At 44.5% G+C, this 18618-nt stretch overlaps 1 protein-coding gene across 12 annotated transcripts in view; it reads left to right on the top strand.

Moving 5' to 3' along the window:
- Nucleotides 1-14249: 14249 nt before the first annotated feature.
- The window catches only part of ATE1 (arginyltransferase 1), a 162129-nt gene continuing 157760 nt past the window's right edge, over nt 14250-18618 (top strand). For 3 of the 12 annotated variants that reach the window (XM_025467460.3, XM_025467459.3, XM_035707947.2), the window contains exons 1-2: nt 14862-14995; nt 17215-17278. In XM_025467460.3, coding sequence (XP_025323245.3) covers nt 14890-14995; nt 17215-17278 — 170 coding nt within the window. In that variant the 5' untranslated portion in view covers nt 14862-14889. Of the gene's footprint in view, nt 14459-14861; nt 14996-15222; nt 15296-17214; nt 17279-18618 lie in introns of those variants that run through there. The other 9 variants (XM_049103402.1, XM_049103401.1, XM_049103397.1 and 6 more) reach the window with 9 other exon arrangements.

The raw sequence follows: 18618 nt of genomic DNA, 5'->3' as shown, positions 1-18618 counted from the left end.
GGTGACTGAATAGCCCTTCATTTCCTTCCTACCTCATGGCCACATCCTTCCACCTGCTTTGCTGGTGGAATACAAGAAAATGTAACAGAAATTGTCACTGAAGATGAGCCTAGTCTAATTTAGGCTTCCTTGGACATGGGCAGTCTCAATCACTCAATGGGGTGACCTACCATGTGTCAGGGACTGCTCTAGAGGGGGCAGTAAGGCATGAGCAAGACTGTTGAGGCGCATGAAACCGCCCTGTACTCACCTCTCAACTTCACACCTAGATACTGTCCACTTAACATCTCTACTTGGCCCTTCTTCCAGAGTGTTTCCTTTGGTTCCCCCTTCTCAGTCCTGTACCGACTACAAAATGCCCCCACCCTAGGGTGGCAGCCTAACTGGCTTCCCTGAGTCCACACTTCTCTCTCTCTGGCCCCAGCCCCATCAGACCACTCACACAGCAACTGGAGTGGTCTTTGTATCTTACAAATCTGAGCATTTTCCTGCCTGCATTGAAACCTAGGATAGCTGAGTGAAGTAAGTCAGTCGGAGAAGGACAAACATTATATGTTCTCATTCATTTGGGGAATATAAATAATAGTGAAAGGGAATATAAGGGAAGGGAGAAGAAATGTGTGGGAAATATCAGAAAGGGAGACAGAACGTAAAGACTGCTAACTCTGGGAAACGAACTAGGGGTGGTAGAAGGGGAGGAGGGCGGGGGGTGAGAGTGAATGGGTGACGGGCACTGGGGGTTATTCTGTATGTTAGTAAATTGAACACCAATAAAAAACTAAAAAGAAAAAAAAATAATCAAAAAAAAAAAAAGAAAGAAAAAAAAGAAACCTAGGATAGCATCCCCCATTGCTTTTAGGAAAAAATCCCCAAATCCAGTATGGGATTTGTAATTTGGCTCCTGACTGCCTCTCAGCTTGACTGCTTGCTCACTGTGCTGCAGGCACTCTGACTTTTTCTGTTTCCCAAAAACCATATTCTTTTTGCCATCTGAGCATTGTCACATGTTCTTCCTTCATATACTCCCAAACACACAACACGGCACCTCTGACTATAGTACTTATGTACATAACTTGTAGGTTTAGCTTGTTATTTCCTCAGACCTTCCACGTATTCATTCAAATAAAATCCCATCCTTCATGACCCTTATCACAATCTGTGAGGACTGTTTCATGCCCACCTGTCTAGGCTCCGTGGGGGGCACAAGCGACATCTGTTTTGGTCAATGCTGTCCAACTGACACCATAGGCCTAACAGACAAAGCACGCTTGGTTTGAAACACTCGGGCCCTTTCTACCTTGAGGGAGAAACTTTTTATGCTGGTATTACTGGCTCCAAAGTTCTCAGTAAACGTATTTCCTCACCTTAATCTTCTTTTCTAGTGGGGACTGGGAACCCACTGCGATCCGAGGGTCGCAGGTGCTTTTGGCCCACACCAATCTGGAAGATTAAAAAGAAACCACACTAGGATTTGGAGAAAGGTTTCAGGAAACGTGGCTCTGGTATGAACTGAGGGAGGGAGGTGATTTGGGACTCGCTCTTCATATGTAACGAGAAGCATTTCTCTGTGTCTACTGGGGGCAGCACTAAGGCTGACTTCTAGCCTTCCTTGGAGCAAGGAAGAAATGCTCTCTGATAAAAGTAGGGACAAAGAGCCATACTGAGTTTGAGGTTGAGACTAACAAATACCTTTATTTTAACACTGGAAAGGGGAGGCTGAGTTGCTCTTTCTAATTCCACAAACCACTGTTGGTATAATTGAAAAGAACCTCGCCTTTGATGAGAAAATGACTTTTCAAAGCAGGTAAGTCCCTTTTAAGTTCAGTTATGCATAAAATGATAAATAATTTAATTTATAAACTATCATTAATTTCCAACAGCTAACTGGAACATGTTTCATGATTCTTGTCAAAGGTTTATGTTTCAGCCAAATTTGATGGCAATAAAGTTCGTTTTTTAAATTTAATCCAGGAAAATACAGCCGGGAAATTTGCAGCCACATGTAGGTATCCTGGAAAACTCTTATTTCTTAACCTGCTTAGTTAGCAAATAGGTTCTATGTTTAGCAACCTGGGTTGTAAGTATTCTGTTTCTCTGACTTCTCTTTGTGGCAAAAGAGGTTATAACATAGTCCGGTAAAAAACAAAACTATTAATTACCATGTAAGTAAAGCTAATTTCTTAAACAGACTCCTGCTTCTGCTTTCATGTTTTTCTTTCCTAAGGGGTTCTTGTATTATCTCCGTAACAGCATTTACTGAGCTTACCATACTCCGAGTGATGTGCCGGGACCTTAAATGGGTCCTTTCACTTCGTGTCCCATATGGTATGTGAGGGAGGCACTCCTCAGGCCTCACTGCAAAGACAACTGAGGCCGGAGAGGTTCAGGACCTTGTCACAGGTCCCGGGGCCATTTCAGAGGCAGGATGTGCACCTGCGTGATGCCAGAGCACAAAATTTTCATTCCTGTGCTACACTTGTTCCCAGATAAGTGAACATTCTCCTGCCTTTACTCAAAATGGAAGGAAGAAATACCTACTGTTCTTCTGCACTCAGATCCAGCCATTCTGAGTCTGTCATCAGAGGAGGGCATGAGGGTGGGGTCTCCCCAGCCGGATGCTCCTTCTGTGGGCTCTCTCTGCACTCCCCCTGCCCGGCACCCATGGTGTCCCCTTGGGGAGCCTTCTACTGTGTATCATCCATGTCCCTTTTCTCTGCCAGTGCCCTCTCCATCGCCAGCTTTGTGAACAACATGCTTGCTCTTCACTGTCTTCCTCACGGCGTCTGCCTTCCCAGCGCTGGCCTCCAGTCTCTTTCTGTCCTGCAAAAGTCCTATTCTCCAGACACCACGTTCCCTGCCCTCTTTCAGACTTTCAGCCCTCTACTGTTGATCCTTCAGGATGTCTTGGTTGATTTCTAGGACAACCAGAGGCAGTCACAAGCTTTTCTATGTGTCATCACCATCCTAGATTGATACTACTGTGAGGTGGCAGGTGAAGACATCTTCTGGTTGGCAGGGAATGCACTCCGGTGTGAGCTGGGCTGAATGGCCACAGACAAAGTGCAAGGACAGCTCTTCTCGGTGCAGTTGGAGAAAACATCTTCCAAGGCAACAGGAATGTCTCTTTGTCTTTTTTGTTTGGTTGGGTTTTTGTGGGGGGATTGGGGGAAAATATATATTGTGTATCTTCCATGGGAATGGAATCTGTGGAGAGCCCTGGGCCGAGGGGAGATCCTGCATGCACATTCCCAGTAGCTGGCAGGATGGACAAGTGTGCAGGTGGCCTGGTCACATGATCTCACCATCACTCAGCTGGTGTGTCACTCAGTTAAATGCTGCTGCTGCTGCTGCTATGGAGGTTTTGAGCTCTGCTACTCCTTAATCAACTTTTAGCCATATATTATTTAATTATGTACATAATTAGACAATACACAAATGTCAAAATACAAGTTAATGAAACAATTCACCATATATTTAAGCTGTGGATGTCCAAATAAAGTCTTCATTGTTTATACTTTTACCATTGAGATGTCTCTACTTCTTATAATGTGAAAGGAGAAAATATAGTGATTAATTATAACCTGGTTTCTTATTCATTGAGAATAAAATCTATCCCAACTCAAATATTCTGTTTGTAGAGATGTGCTTGACACCACAACCCTGAACTCATTCAGAAATGAAATAATTACGAAAGTAAACATGGATATTTTATCAAAACTCAAAGAATTCCAAATAGCAAGTCATGACAGTGATTTCTATTTTCACACCAAAACCTTGGACCATATTACAACCATCATTTTAATACTCACAAGATACCATTTTAACACTAACAAATGTCATGTCACTCAGGTGTCAAATGCACATGCTGTTAATTCAGCCAAAATTTGTATACACCGGTGATGTGACAACATCATACTACCACCCATTCCTAGCTTCATGGACTAGGAGCCAGGCACTATGTGAAATGCTTAAAGGTAGTTGCATCTGGGTGGCTCAGTGGGTTAAACGTCTGTCTTCAGCTCGGGTCATGATCCCGGGGTCCTGGGATGGAGCCCTGTGTCAGGCTCCCTGCTCAGTGGGGAGCCTGCTTCTCCCTCTCCTCCTGCTGCTCCCCCTGCTTGTGCTCTCTTGCTCTCTCTCACAAATAAAATCTTAAAAAAAAATAAAGTGCTAAAAGGTAATATCTTATTTACCCTCCTGAAAACCAAATATAGCGCCCCCCCCCCTTTTTTTTTGAGAAAGAGAAAGTGAGCATGAGTGGGGTAGGGGACCGAGAGGGGGAGAGAGAAACTTACGCAGGCTCCAATGCCCAGCATGGAGCCCAACATCCTGCTCAGTCTCACAACCCTGAGATCATGACCTGAGCCAAAATCAAGAGTCAGGTGGATGTTTAACCAACTGAGCCACCTCAGGCGTCCCTAGCCTCCTTTTTGGTAAAGAAAAATATGCAATTCCTAGTATGAGCCTCTTTTTAAGTAAAGAATCAGCTTAATTAAAACAAAAAAAGACAATCACGTGGACCTACAAGGACTTATAAGTATTATGCTTTGAATTGTTTCTTTTTCCTGATAAGAGAAACAAGGGATGAAGACTAGAAGCCAGGGAGATTAAAAAAAAAAAAAAAAAAAAACAACCCTTTTTGACAGCAAACCAGGTTGAAACAAACTATCAGTGAGACTAGACTTTGCCCTAATATAAACCAAAGGTGGCCTGAGTTGCGTCTTTCTGTGAAAAATATAAACTCTTTGTTAACACTTTTTTTTTTTTTTTTTGCTAACAAATATTTTATCATATACTTAAATTTTAATCTTTTGTCAAAAGCCATGGAAAGTGTTGGAATAGTTATGAGAAGTCCTCGCTGGGGAAGGTGAATAGTGGCTCCTAAAATGACTGTTAACCACTTCTCATGACACGGAACTTGAAACAAACTTCAGAGTGTTTGTCACAGACTAACTGCCAGCATTGGAAACCACGCCAGCCTGCTGATTCCATTTTGCAGGAGTTGAAAATCAGACTTAAGTAAAAAAATAAGAGTGCCTCTGATAGTATCTAAACATGCAACACTGACACTCCAACCACCCTATTTGGTAATGTTACTATTCTGCCCACTTTCCTTTTTTTTTTTTTTTTTTTTTTAAGATTTTATTTATTCATGGGAGACACAGGCAGAGAAGCAGGCTCCATGCAGGGAGCATGACGCAGGACTCGATCCTGGGAGTCCAGGATCACACCCTGGGCTGAAGGCAGGCGCTAAACCACTGAGCCACCCAGGGATCCCTCTGCCCACTTTCCAAAGGAGGAAACCTGTCTAAGAGGGTTATGTGATGTGTTCAAGGCCACACAGTTGCCCAGTGGGAGCCAAACTTAAAAATGGATGTCTAAAAGCAAAGCTTGTGATTTTACACATGCCATCCCACCCAACCTTGGAATATGGGAGGGGTGGAAATAGTCATCACCTTTGTGGAGCTCACAACCCAATGGGGGAGGCCAGAAATAGGCACAAGTGCACTCTTTGTGTTGTACGTTCCATGGGTTTTAACAAACATATAGTGACAGGTGTCCATCATTACTGCATCGTACAGAATTTTATCACTGCCCTAAAAATCCCATGTTCCAGCCATGTGTCCCTCCCTCCCTCTGCATCTTAAACCCCAGGAACCACTGATCTCCTTACAGTCTCACAGTTCGGCCACTTCCACAATGTCATGTAGTTGGCATCACACAGCATGGCTTTTTCATGCTGAAAAGGCTTCAGATTGGCTTGTTTCAGTTAGCAATATGCTTTAAGTGTTCCTATCTTTTCATGGCTTCATAGCTCATTTCTTATCACTGAACAATATTCCATTGTTGGTTTATGCATTCACCTAGTGAAGGACAGCTTGCTGGCTTCCAGTTTTGACGATTATGAATAAAGCTACTAGCTACCATTAACATTTGTGTACAGGTTTTTGTGTGGACATAAGCTTTTGACTAATTCGGTTCTACGCCGGGATTATTGGATCATAGGGTAAGAGTATGTTTAGTTTTATAAGAAACTGCCAAACTATCTTCCAAAATAGCTGTACGTTTTGCCTCCCCACCAGCAATGAATGAGAGTTCCTACTGCTCCACAGCCTTGCTAATATTTAGTGTCATCAGTGTTGTGAATTTTTTAGCCACTGTAGGAGGTATGAACGCTATTTTGTTATCATTTTAATTTGCAATTTGCTAATAACATGATGCTCCACATCTTATTATATGCTTATTTCCATCTGTTTATCTTTGGTAGGTATATGTTCAGATCTTCTGCCCATTTTTAATTGGGTTGTTTTCTTGCTGAGAACTCAAAATTTTTTTGCATCTACTGATTTGTCTTTAGCAGGTTGATGACATGAATTACATTGTTTTGAAAGGTATAACAGCATATAATTCTTTTTACAAGTATGTACTGTAAGCGTATTTTCTCTTATGACTTTCTTAACATCTTTTTCTAGATTACTTTATTGTAAGAATATAGTCTACAATACACATAATACAAAAAATATTAACCGATTGTGTTGTTGACAAGGCTTCTGGTCAACAGTAGGGTTTTAGTAGCTGCTTTGGAGGGAGTCAAAATTTATATGTGGATTTTTGACGTGTGTGTCGGCGGGGGGGTGGCGGGGAGGCTGGTACCCCTAACCCCAACATTGTTCAAGGGTCAACTGTATTTTCATTTAGTTCAGAATATTTCTGAGCTTCTTTGACTCAGTGTTGCATGTTGTTTAACCTCTGAATATTTTGGGATTCTCCAACTACCTTTCTGTTGTTGAAATTTAGTTTAATTCCATTGTGCTCTGAAAGCATACTTTATATGGTTTCTATTCTTTTAAACTTGTTGAGGTGTTTTTTTAATGGCACAGAAGGTGGTCTATTTTGAATGTTCTACGTGAGCTTGAGAAGAGTGGATTAAGTACTCTACAGACGTCAGTTAGATCCAGTTGATTGATGGGTGTTGTTGAGTTCAGTCATGTCCTTACTAATTTTTTGCCTGTTGATCTGTCAATTACCCAGATAAAGGGTGCAAAGTCTCTATCATCATATTTCTCCTTGCAATTCTTTTTTTTTTTATTTATTTATGATAGTCACAGAGAGAGAGAGAGAGAGAGAGAGAGGCAGAGACATAGGCAGAGGGAGAAGCAGGCTCCATGCACCAGGAGCCCGACGTGGGATTCGATCCCAGGTCTCCAGGATCGCGCCCTGGGCCAAAGGCAGGCGCCAAACTGCTGCGCCACCCAGGGATCCCTTCTCCTTGCAATTCTCAGGTTTTGCCTCACATATTTTGCCATTCTTGCTAGGTGCATACACATTAAAAATTGTCTTCTTGGAGAACTTACCACTTATCACTATGTAATGTCCCTCTTTATCCCTAACTTTCCTTGCTCTGAAATTTACTTTGAATGTAAAGTAGCTACTTTACTTTTGTAGCTACTCTAGCTTTTGTTTAGTGTTAACAACAATAGATCTAGCAACAGATCTTTCTTCATCCTTTTACTTTTAATCTAACTTTGTTTTTACATTTAGAGTGGTGTTTCTGGATAGGTAATATATTTGGTAAATATATGATATAATTAATATAGGTAATTAATATAATTTGGTCTTTTTTTTTTTTTATCCAGTCTGACAGTCTTTTTTTTTTTTTTTTTTGACAGTCTGTTTTTTAATTGGTATGTTCAGACCATTGACATTTAAAGTAATTGGTATAATTGGGTTAATATCCACTGTATTTTAAAATATTTTTTATTTGGCAGAGAGAGAGAGAGAGAGCACAAATAGGGGGTGCAGCAAGTAGGAGAGGGAGAAGCAGGCTCCTCGCTGAACAGGAAGTCTGACACGGGACCCTGGGATCATTACCTGAGCTGAAGGCAGACACTGAGCCACCTAGGCACCCCAAGATCTACTTTGTTACTGTTTTCAAGTCACTGCTCTTGTTCTTTTTTTGTTCTTTTTGTCTTCCACTCTTTTCCTGTTTTCTCTAGTTTTAATTGTGCATTTCATGATTCTATTTTTTTTCTCCTCTCCTAGCAGAGCAATTTTCTTTTCTTTTCTAAATGGTTATCCTTGAGTTTGCACTATACATTGACAGCTAACCCAATTCTCTTTTAGATAACACTACTTCACTTCATAGGTGGTGCAAGTACCTTATAAGAGTACTCCCAGTTTCTCTCTCCCATCCATTATAACATTGCTGTCATTCACTTACCCATAAACTTATAAAATTAGCTTAGGCAAATTGCTATTTTGAATTAACAGAACAATTAAATTTTAAAAAATGAAACATTTGGTTTTATCTTCATTTATTCCTTCTCTAATAATGCTTTTCTCCTTTTTTGTCTGACCTAAATTATCTTCCCTTTCTGAAGAATTTTAGTATTTCTTACAAACCAGGTCTACTGGTGACAAATTCCCTTCATTTTTGTCTCAGAAGGAGTAGCTTGTTTTATTGAGCTTCACTTTACTGTACTTTGCTGATATTGTGTTTTTTTATTTTATTTTTTGTTTTTTTTTATTGTGTTTTTTATAAATTGAAGGTTTGTGGCAATTCTGCACTGAATAAGTTTATTGGCAATATTTTTCCAACAGTATTTGGTCACTTTGTGTCTCTGCGTCACATTTTGGTGATTCTTGTGATGTTTCAAACTTTTTCGTTATTACGGTATTTGTTTTGGTGATCTGTGATCAGTGATGATGGCTGGCTGAGAGTTCAGATGGTAGTTAGCATTTTTTAGTAATAAAGCATTTTATTTTATTTTAGTTTTTTAAAAGATTTTATTTATTTATTCATGAGAACACACAGAGAGGATTGAGAGAGAGAGGCAGAGACACAGGCAGAGGGAGAAGCAGGCTCCATGCAGGGAGCCCGACGTGGGACTCGATCCTGGGTCTCCAGGATCACGACCTGGGCTGAAGGAGGTGCTAAACCGCTGAGCCACCCGGGCTGCCCTAATAAAGCATTTTAAATTAAGGTATATACTTTTTTTTTTTTTTTTTTTAGACATAATGCCAACGCACAGTTACTTTTCTGTAAAAACCAAGACATTCATTTGACTTGATCACAAGATTTGCTTTACTGCAGTGATCAGGAACTGAAACACAGTATCTCCAAGGTATGTCTGCAGTTCTTTCACTTTTGCAGGATAATTTCACCGGCTAAAGAACTGTAGGTTGATGGGTTTCCCTCCAACACTTTAAATATTTCATATTCCTCTCTTCTTGCTTGCATACTTTCTACAGAAAAGTCTGATGTAATTCTTATTCTTGCTTCTCTATTTAGTACGGGTTTTCTTTCCTCTGGCTTTTTCAAGAGTTTTACTTGTCTTTGATTTTATGCATTTTGAATGTGATTACATGAACGTAGATTTTTGGCATTTATCCTAATGTTCTATACAACTATAATTTAAAAATGCAAATACATTTTAAATAAAGTAAAATAAAAAGCTCAGTTCCTTTGCTACACTAGCCACATCTTAGGTGCTCAGTAGCCATGAATGTTTAGTCGCTGTTAAAAATAAAACTGTCAGTTATTTTACTAGCAAAAATGGGTTTATTTGGGGATAGCCTAGAACTGCAATCTGAGGGAAGCCAGCCACAGCAAAACTACAGGCTAGTCCAGAAAACAGAAAAAAAAATTTTAATTTTATTTATTTATTCATAAGAGACCCAGAGAGAGGCAGAGACACAGGCAGAGGGAGAAGCAGGCTCCATGTGGGGAGCCCGATGTGGGACTCGATCCTGGAATTCCAGGATTATGCCCTGAGCCAAAGGCAGACATCCAACCACTGAGCCACCCAGGCGTCCTTCCATTGGAGTTTTGATGTAGAATAGCTTTTCATTGGCTGGGTTGTTGCCAGGGGAAGAGGAAGAACTTTCTTCTTACCGGGTAGTAAAACAGTATCCACCCTGCAAGATGTTTCTTCCTTTTGGGTCTGGTAAGTAGGGTTGGGCATGATAGCTTCTTCACCCGCATTCTAAATGAGGTTTCTTTGGTTAATTTTTACACTACCAATTGGAGAGCCCACATCTACATAATGGAGGGAAAGGTCCAATCTGAGGCTTCTGGGCCGTGAATAGCCCACAGAGGAAAACATCTTCAAGGGCTCCAACGTCACCAGCATTTGAGACCCCTGGTGTTCCTATTTGCCTGCCTGTCTCTGCTCACACCATGCCTTCATTAAAAAAAAAAAAAATTAAATTTGCCAACATATAGTCTAACACCCAGTGCTCATCCCAACAAGCGCCCTCCTTAGTGCTGGTCACTCAGTTACCCCATCCTCCACCCAACCCCACACCTCCTTCCTAGAGTGCTCTGCTCCTCTTCTCTGCCTCAGGTTATCTGTATTTTACTCATTTTTCCCTGACTCAACTTAGGTCCCATCTACTCACATACTTTTTTTTTTTTCCCAGAAGAAAGAGGAATGTGTTTCATGTCATTCCCTTTAGTTTAAGGAACATGAATTGGGCCTATCCCATCCAGATCCTTTCACATCATCAGGGCCTTATTTTTTATTTATTTATTTATTTATTTACTTATGATAGTCACAGAGAGAGAGAGAGAGAGAGAGAGAGAGAGAGGCAGAGACACAGGCAGAGGGAGAAGCAGGCTCCATGCACTGGGAGCCCGATGTGGGATTCGATCCCGGGTCTCCAGGATCGCGCCCCGGGCCAAAGGCAGGCGCCAAACCGCTGCACCACCCAGGGATCCCTCATCAGGGCCTTATACTGAGCTTCACTCTTATGCTCTGCAGACTCATTATCACACTTAGTGATAGAAAAATGGGAAAAAAAAAAAAAAAGGAAAAAATGTTAACAGGTCGGTCCACACGTTAGTGTTGCCAGCATGTCATTAGGTAAGAAAATTAAACACTACCTGATGCTAGCAATTTTATGAATAAAATAATAATCCAACAATGTCCTCTTCCCATGTCTGTCCACAAAAAGGGGGAAACTGAAGCTTTGCTTTATTTTTATTTAGGCCTGGAAGATGAAAACTTAGTCACTAACTTTCAGCAAAATAATGACATCTAGGAACCACTGCCATATAGTCTTTGTTGATCTCTTTTCCAGAATTTTATTTTTGTCACCTTTCTCCCTCTGCTGTGGAAGGTAATCAAAAAGACATGACCACAAGTTGACCCATGAGCTGGACCCAGGTGATCAGAGCCTCCTCACCTCCTCCCCCATCTGTAGAATGTGGGTCCCACTTGCTTTTTTCATTCCCAGAGGTTGCTGCAAGGACGTTGCCTTGAGATAATGATGTGACATTGGGAATGCCTGCACAGTACACTTGACTGAACCCAGTTAAGGCCTCTCTCTATACAAACTTTGAAGATTTAGGTGCTTAATAGCCATGGCTCGTGCGGTGGGTGTGGGGATCCATTCATCTTGTTGCTGCCCAAGTGAAGCCTCCTATGTAAGTTCCCTTTGCTTATTAAGACTGCCACCGACCTGGGCGCCTTGGTGGCTCAGTCGGTTAAACATCCGACTCTTGGTTTTGACTTAGGTCCTTATTTAATGACCTGTGAGATGAAGCCCCACATCAGGCTCCACACTCAGTGGGAATTTGCTCTCTGTCCCTCTCCCTGTTTGTGCATGCTCGCTCTCATTCATTCATAAATAAATCTTAAAAAAAATCCTGCCACCTACCAACTTGAGAGTGGCCCGCCTCTACCTTTGGTCTCTCCCTGCCCTCTTACATCTCTTTCTAGTCGTGTGATCTTAAGCAGATTATTTAGCCTCTCTGGTCTTCATTTCCTATGTTGTTAAGTAAATGTAAGGATTAAGTGAGTTAACATATGCCTAGGACATTGGCATTGTAGCCCAAGGTTGGCATTTCCTGGCAGAGGTTGGTCTAATGCTTGGGATAAGGTTGGGACAAAGGGACAGAAGTGAATTGGTACAGGACTATAAGAAAAACAAAAAGCCTCCTGGCCTTCTACTTTGTTTGAGTATGGCACCTGCTGTCTTCGTTTCATCCCATTCAGGCCTTTACTTTCCTCCACAATGAGAGCCTGTCTAGGAGAGGATTGGGAATATTCAAATCTGCCATAATGGACAAAATGAAGTCTGTCTTAATGGGTATTGATATGTAGCAAGGAACCTTCAATTTGAAGGAGGAACTGGAGAAACCTGGAGGGGCCCGGAGAACCTCCTATATGCTACACAGCTATTTCTTAGGGTTTTTTTTTTACCCCCCATTGAGGCACAAGTGATGCTTAGTAATAGAACAGGTCACGCAGGGCAGCCCGGGTGGCTCAACGGATTAGCGCTGCCTTCAGCCCAGGATGTAATCCTGGAGACCTAGGATCGAGTCCCACGTCGGGCTCCCTGCATGGCGCCTGCTTCTCTCTCTCTCTCTCCCTCTCTGTTTCTGTGTGTCTTTCATGAATAAATAAGATCTTAAAAAAAAAAAAAAAAAAAAGAACAGGTCATGAAAAAAAAAGAACAGGTCACGCGGCTACCAAGAAACCTCAACTTAAGCAGGCATGTATCCATTGGAGTCAGGAATGTTGAAACTGATCTCAGAAGTCTACCTCTGTTTTCCAAATGTCATAATCTCACTTTCCAAAACACTGCAAAAAGATAATTGGCTTTGGGCAGCCGGGGTGGCTCAGCAGTTTAGCATCTGCCTTCAGCCCAGGGCCTGATCCCAGAGTCCCAGGATTGAGTCCCACATTGGGCTCCCCACAGGGAGCCTGCTTCTCCCTCTGCCTGTGTCTCTGCCTCTCTGTGTGTGTGTCTCTCATGAACAAATAAATAAAATCTTAAAAAAAAAAAAGATAAAAGATAATCAGCTTTATGGTTGACCAGGAAAAATAAAAGACGGACAAGCCTAAATTACCTACGCACCTAAAGATTAAGGAATATGACCTTGTTGGAAATATTCATTTTCATACTTCGCTCCTGTCACTCCTTTAAAAAAAAAATTCCTCTTTAATATAGGGCTGCAAATTGGGAAGTCCACCGGCTGAATTCAACCTACATAAATGGTTTGTTTGGCTTGTACAATTAAACACACACACACAGAGACAAGAACTCCACAATCTTTAAAAGTAACATTTAAAATATTCTGCATTAAAACTAAAACAAACAAACAAAAAAATCAAGATTTTCAGCTTCTCTTTCAAAGTTCTAGGATGTGGTGGCAATAGTAGGCAGCCACTAGCTCTGACAGCTGTTTGTTCAATTCACCAAGGCCAGCCACTCACAGAACACCTGCAGGGGTACCCGTAACACCTGCAGCAGTACCTGTAGCACCTGCAGGGGTACTTGTAACATGGGCAGGGGAACCTGCAGGGGAACCTGTAACACCTGCAGCGGTGCCCGACACACCTGCAGGGGTACCTGTAACAGGAGCAGGGGTACCTGCAGGGGAACCTGTAACACCTGCAGGGGTACCTGTAACACGAGCAGGGGTACCTGCAGGGGAACCCGTAACACCTGCAGAACCTGTAACACGGGCAGGGGTACCTGTAACACCTGCAGGGGAACCCGTAACACCTGCAGAACCTGTAACACGGGCAGGGATACCTGCAGGGGTACCAATAACACGGGCAGGGTTACCCGTAACACCTGTAGGGGAACCCATAACACCTGCAGAGGTACCTGCAGGGGAACCCCTAACACCTGCAGAACTTGTAACACGGGCAGGGGTACCTGCAGGGGAACCTGTAACGTGGTCAGGGGAACCCATAACACCTGCAGGGGTACCTGTAACACCTGCAGAACCTGTAACACGGGCAGGGGTACCTGTAACACCTGCAGGGGAACCCGTAACACCTGCAGAACCTGTAACACGGGCAGGGGTACCTGCAGGGGAACCTGTAACAGCAGCGGTGCCCGTAACACCTGCAGGGGTACCTGTAACACGGGCAGGGGAACCCGTAACAGCTGCAGGGCTACCCGTACATGGCACTAAGAGTGGACGCGCCGGTTTGGAAGCTGGAGTCGGCTTCGCACACGGGGGCCCGGGCCGGCCCGAGGAGGTAACGTCTACGCGGACACCCGCAGGAAGCGACTGAGTCACCACCTCCGTGCCTCAGTTTCCGCGTCTGTAAAGCAGGCGCTTGGCCAGGGGCGCTTGCAGCACTCGCGGCGAGGCACAGGCGAGGCCTCATGCGGAGGGTTGGCCCGGCCCGGGGCCCGGGGGCCGGGGCCCAGCCACCGCCGCTGCGAACGCCTCGGGCAGCCGCGGCGGGGCCGGCCCCGAGGGGCGCGGGCCGGGGCGCTGGGACGGCCCCGCCAGGCCCCGGCCTCCTCGGCCGCCTCTCCTCCCCGCCGCGGGCCCCCGCGCTCCGCCGAGGTCGGCCCCGGGGCGCCGAGAGGCGTGGCCGGCCCCGGCGGACCCCGGAGGCGGCCATGGCCTCGGTGGTGGAGTACAAGGGGCTCAAGGCCGGCTACCGCTGCGGCTACTGCGACTCCGAGGAGGGCAAGGTGTCCTGCGGTGAGTGTCCCCGCGGGCCGGGCTGGCGCGGCCACCTGGCGTCCGGCCCCCGCGCCCCCGCCGCTCCCCCGCGCCCCCCCGCGCCGGCCTCCCGCCTGGGAGCGCACAGGGCCGGGCACCCCACACTCCCGCTCCCCTCTCCGCGCGTCTCTAGCCAGACTGCTTCCCTGCACGCTCCTCTCCCCCCTCACCCTCACCGAAGATGGCGGTCCGGGTCGGAGAAGGGACGGAAATAGCGAAGGCTGCCCTCGGTCAAGATGGCGCGGGCGGCGTCAGCGTGCGGGGGGCTCGCTGGCGAACCCGGCCCGCGGGCGCCCGAGCGGCTTCGCGCGCGCCTCGGGGACTCCCGGGCGGCGCGGAGCATTGTGGGGTGGCGGCGGCGGCGGCGGCGGGGCCGGGTCAGGTCGCGTCGCGTTTGGAGGGCCGCGACCATGGCTTCCTGGGCCGCCCTGTCGCCCAGCATCGTGGAGTATTTCGAGGGCGAGGACTCCTACCGCTGCGGCTATTGCAAGAACGAGTCGGGCAGTCGCTCCAATGGTGAGCGGGCCGGCGGGCGGGGGAGGGCGTCGCGGCCTCGGGGGGCACCGCAGCCGGCGGGGGGGAGGGGAGCGGCGCCCCGGGCTGCCCCGCGCTGCCCCTCGCTGCCCCGCGCGGCGGCTGGAGCCCCCCGCCGCGGCCCGCCCCGAGGAGGGGGTGCGGCCCGCGGCTCGCTGGCTTCGGGCCGTGGCTGTCCATTAAAACGAACCCCAGCTCTGATTCATCAGGTTCCCGTCCAGAGGCTTATCCTTCCAGCAGGTGCTCGGATGCGCGATAATGATGGTCCCGCCGTGGCCCCAGGTGTGGAAACAGGTGCCGGTCATCAGTCCGTAGGGGGGTCGATACGTGACAGCAGCCCCGTGGTGCGGTCAGTTCCGCCGGGCCGGGCCGCTGGATGCTGCTGCTGCTCCTCCTCCTCCTGCTCCTGCTGATGCTGCTGCTGCTGGGGGCTCGTCCCCCATCGCAGGTGCAGAAGGCGGCGTGTCCGGTGGGCTGTTTGTGTGCACATAGGCGTGTGTGCATCCTTGGGGCACGGACACCTGGATAAAATGTCCGTGGAGGAGTATGCAAGACGCTGGGGACCGACCGCAGGCGCTGCTGGCGAGGGCGCCTGCTTGTACTAAAGTCTTAGAAAAATTTACCAGGTGTTTCTCTGCCTTGTCATTCCTCCACCCGCCTCCAGAAGGACGACAAAGCTAGCGTACAGGCGACTTTTTTTTCCCCCCTTCCTCCCATCGTGGCTCAGGTTTCTTTGGGAAGATTTGTTTGTAAGCAAAACGTGGGCGTTCGTTTCCTGCCGTGTCACGCATTGACACTTAACCAAAAATCTTTCAAGAAAGGAGTCTAGCATGGTGGAAAACGGGATAACCATGCAGATGTAAATTTAGGCAGCTTTACAAGAAAATGATTTGGACGATTAGGGAGGGTAGGGCCCGTTTACTCACGAATGGAAATTGCTCATTTAGATGCTTGTGGGTAAGAGGTTGCAGAATGTGATACGATAGCCCTTAGGAGTGATGGTTATGAAGATCAGCTGAGCAGGAAAATGTTTAGGGCTGTAGGGTTAAACGGAGGAAAACAGGAGGCAAATGACACGTGTGTGTGACAGTCCTGGAAGGTTAAAGACCCAGGAGAAACACAGCAAATGGTGGCAGTGGTTGCCTTAGGGTGTTAGGGATACCTCCTTTTTTTTTTTTTTCCCAGAATTTTAATATTATGGCTACAGTGTGTATGTAATAAGCACTTTCTATTAAAGGTATCCGCAATGAGTATTTTCATAGATCCTTAATTAGTTTTCTAGTAATTTTGGTAAGAGGAAATTGATTAACATAGATGTCCTTTGTGTAGAGTCCCTTGGCAGAAATCTGCTTTCTCCCTTTTCACCTAAAGAGAGAACTGTAAATTTCCATTATATTTATTTTGATTCTGATCATCTTTGCCATAGGGCAACCCACCTATTAGGTACGTAGGTTTTATTATTCCTGTTTTGTAGGTGAATTTGAGGCTCATAAAATAACTCCCTGTTAATGAGTGCCTGCCAGGCTTCTGGATATTTCTGTTTCTGAATACAGAGTCAAGCCTACCTGTGTCTGCCTACCTGTGATGCAGTGTGCTGTTTATAAGAGAAAAATTTACTTTTAACATTAATTTAGTCTGCCTTTTAATATTTTTCTGATAGTCTTCATTTTTTTCATGATTGCATACTTATTACATCGTATTGATAAAATCATAGTTCTTGTAATCACTGTTCTGTTCCTGGGCATCTCGATTACTTTCAGTTTTTATACACAAAAGGAACGTTGCTGTATACTTTTGCTTTATTTTCAATATCCAAGACTATGTTAAAAACCTAAAAATCAGGAAAATTTATATGCATAAGACATTATTTGCTTTTCACTTAAGAGACCAGGTTATTAAATTATTAGGGATATTATTATGGCTTGAAAGTATGATGTAATCTGATCACAGTAAGGACCTTAAGTGTATGATGTCATAGACTATTGGCTAATTCTTAATTAAATATGATCACTTTGCTGCATTTGATTTTTAAAATTAAGACCAATCTCTTTCATTTGTGTTATAGGTCAAACAGGAAGTATGTGCAAACTTTCATTTCCCCAGTGTGAACCAGATTTTTTTTTTTGGTTTAAAGAATGCTTTGAATTAAAAAAATGCAACCTGCTATAATTAAAATGGCACATGGCACTTATTTTTTTCAGGTATGTGGGCGCATTCAATGACAGTACAGGATTATCAGGATCTTATAGATCGAGGATGGCGAAGGTAAAGCTCTTTAATACAAAGATACTGCTCTTGTTATTTAGGTTCTTTAGAAAATTGCAACATATTGTTTGCTTTAAAATGTTTTCCTGGGGATCCCTGGGTGGTGCAGCGGTTTAGCGCCTGCCTTTGGCCCAGGGCGCGATCCTGGAGACCCGGGATCAAATCCCACTGTCAGGCTCCCGGTGTGTGGAGCCTGCTTCTCCCTCTGCCTGTGTCTCTGCCTCTCTCTCTCTCTCTGTGCCTATCATAAATAAATAAATAAATAAATAATAAAATTAATAAAATTAAAAAATGTTTTCCTGTTTTTGGAAAGATGTTTAAGAAATTTTTTATTATATTTCTTCATACAGTGATTCTGTTTATGAGGAGAACTTCAAATATACATAAATGTAGAGAGCACAGTATAAGGAACCTCATGTACCTATCAGTAGGCTTCAGCAGTTGTTAGCATTTTGCCAATCTTGTTTCATCAATTCTCCTTGCTCCGTGCAATGGAGTGAATGTTTGTGTGTCATTCTTACCCCTTCCCCCAGGTACATATGTTCAATCCTAATTTGATGGTATTTGGAGGTGGGCCTGTGGGAGGTGATTAGGTCAGAAGGTGGAGTCTAAACAAATGGAATTAATGCCCTTATAAAAGAGACCCTGGAGAGCTCCCTTGCCCCTTCTGCCATGTGAGGTTACAATAGAAATATGAGTTAGGACGCTTGTCTTCATCAGACATTAGGTGTGCCAGCACTTGGATCTTGGACTTTCCAGCCTCTAGAACTGTTGAGGAATACAGTTATGTTGTTTAGAAGCCACTCAGTCTATGGCATATTGTTAGAGCAGCTCTAACAGACTAAGATGTTCCCTCCACCCCCACAACTAAATTAAAGCAATTTCAGGTATTCTATTTGTATGCCTATGATAAATATATGTCTCTAAGGAACATTCTTTTTTCCTTTTTAATGCATCTACAATACCATTACCATACTTTACACAATAATTTTTTGATGTCATCTATTACTTACTTTGACTTGGTTTTTTGCTTGTCTCAGAAATGTCTTTTTTTTTTTTTTTTTTGTAATTGGTTTATTTGAATCAGGATTCCATTGAGGCCCACACATTGCCTTTGGCGAAGATTTTTTTGGTAATTGCTTTTAGACAGACGATTTTAGAGTATATAAAGTTCCTTACGTAAATATGAACAGTGTTAAGTGCCCTGTGCCAATACGCCCCAAGAGACTTGGGATTAAGTATAGCAAATGAAACTTCATACCTTTCTTAAACCTAATAATGAGGCCCGAAAGGTAGATCTAGGTGAGATGTTAAAGGATTTTGTATGTCATGAAGAACTT

The sequence above is a fragment of the Canis lupus genome, chromosome 28 (genome assembly GCF_003254725.2).
Source record: "Canis lupus dingo isolate Sandy chromosome 28, ASM325472v2, whole genome shotgun sequence".
Lineage (NCBI taxonomy): Eukaryota > Metazoa > Chordata > Mammalia > Carnivora > Canidae > Canis > Canis lupus.
The sequence above is the reverse complement of the archived record's forward strand: the minus strand, read 5'-3'. Positions and strand labels throughout refer to the sequence as shown.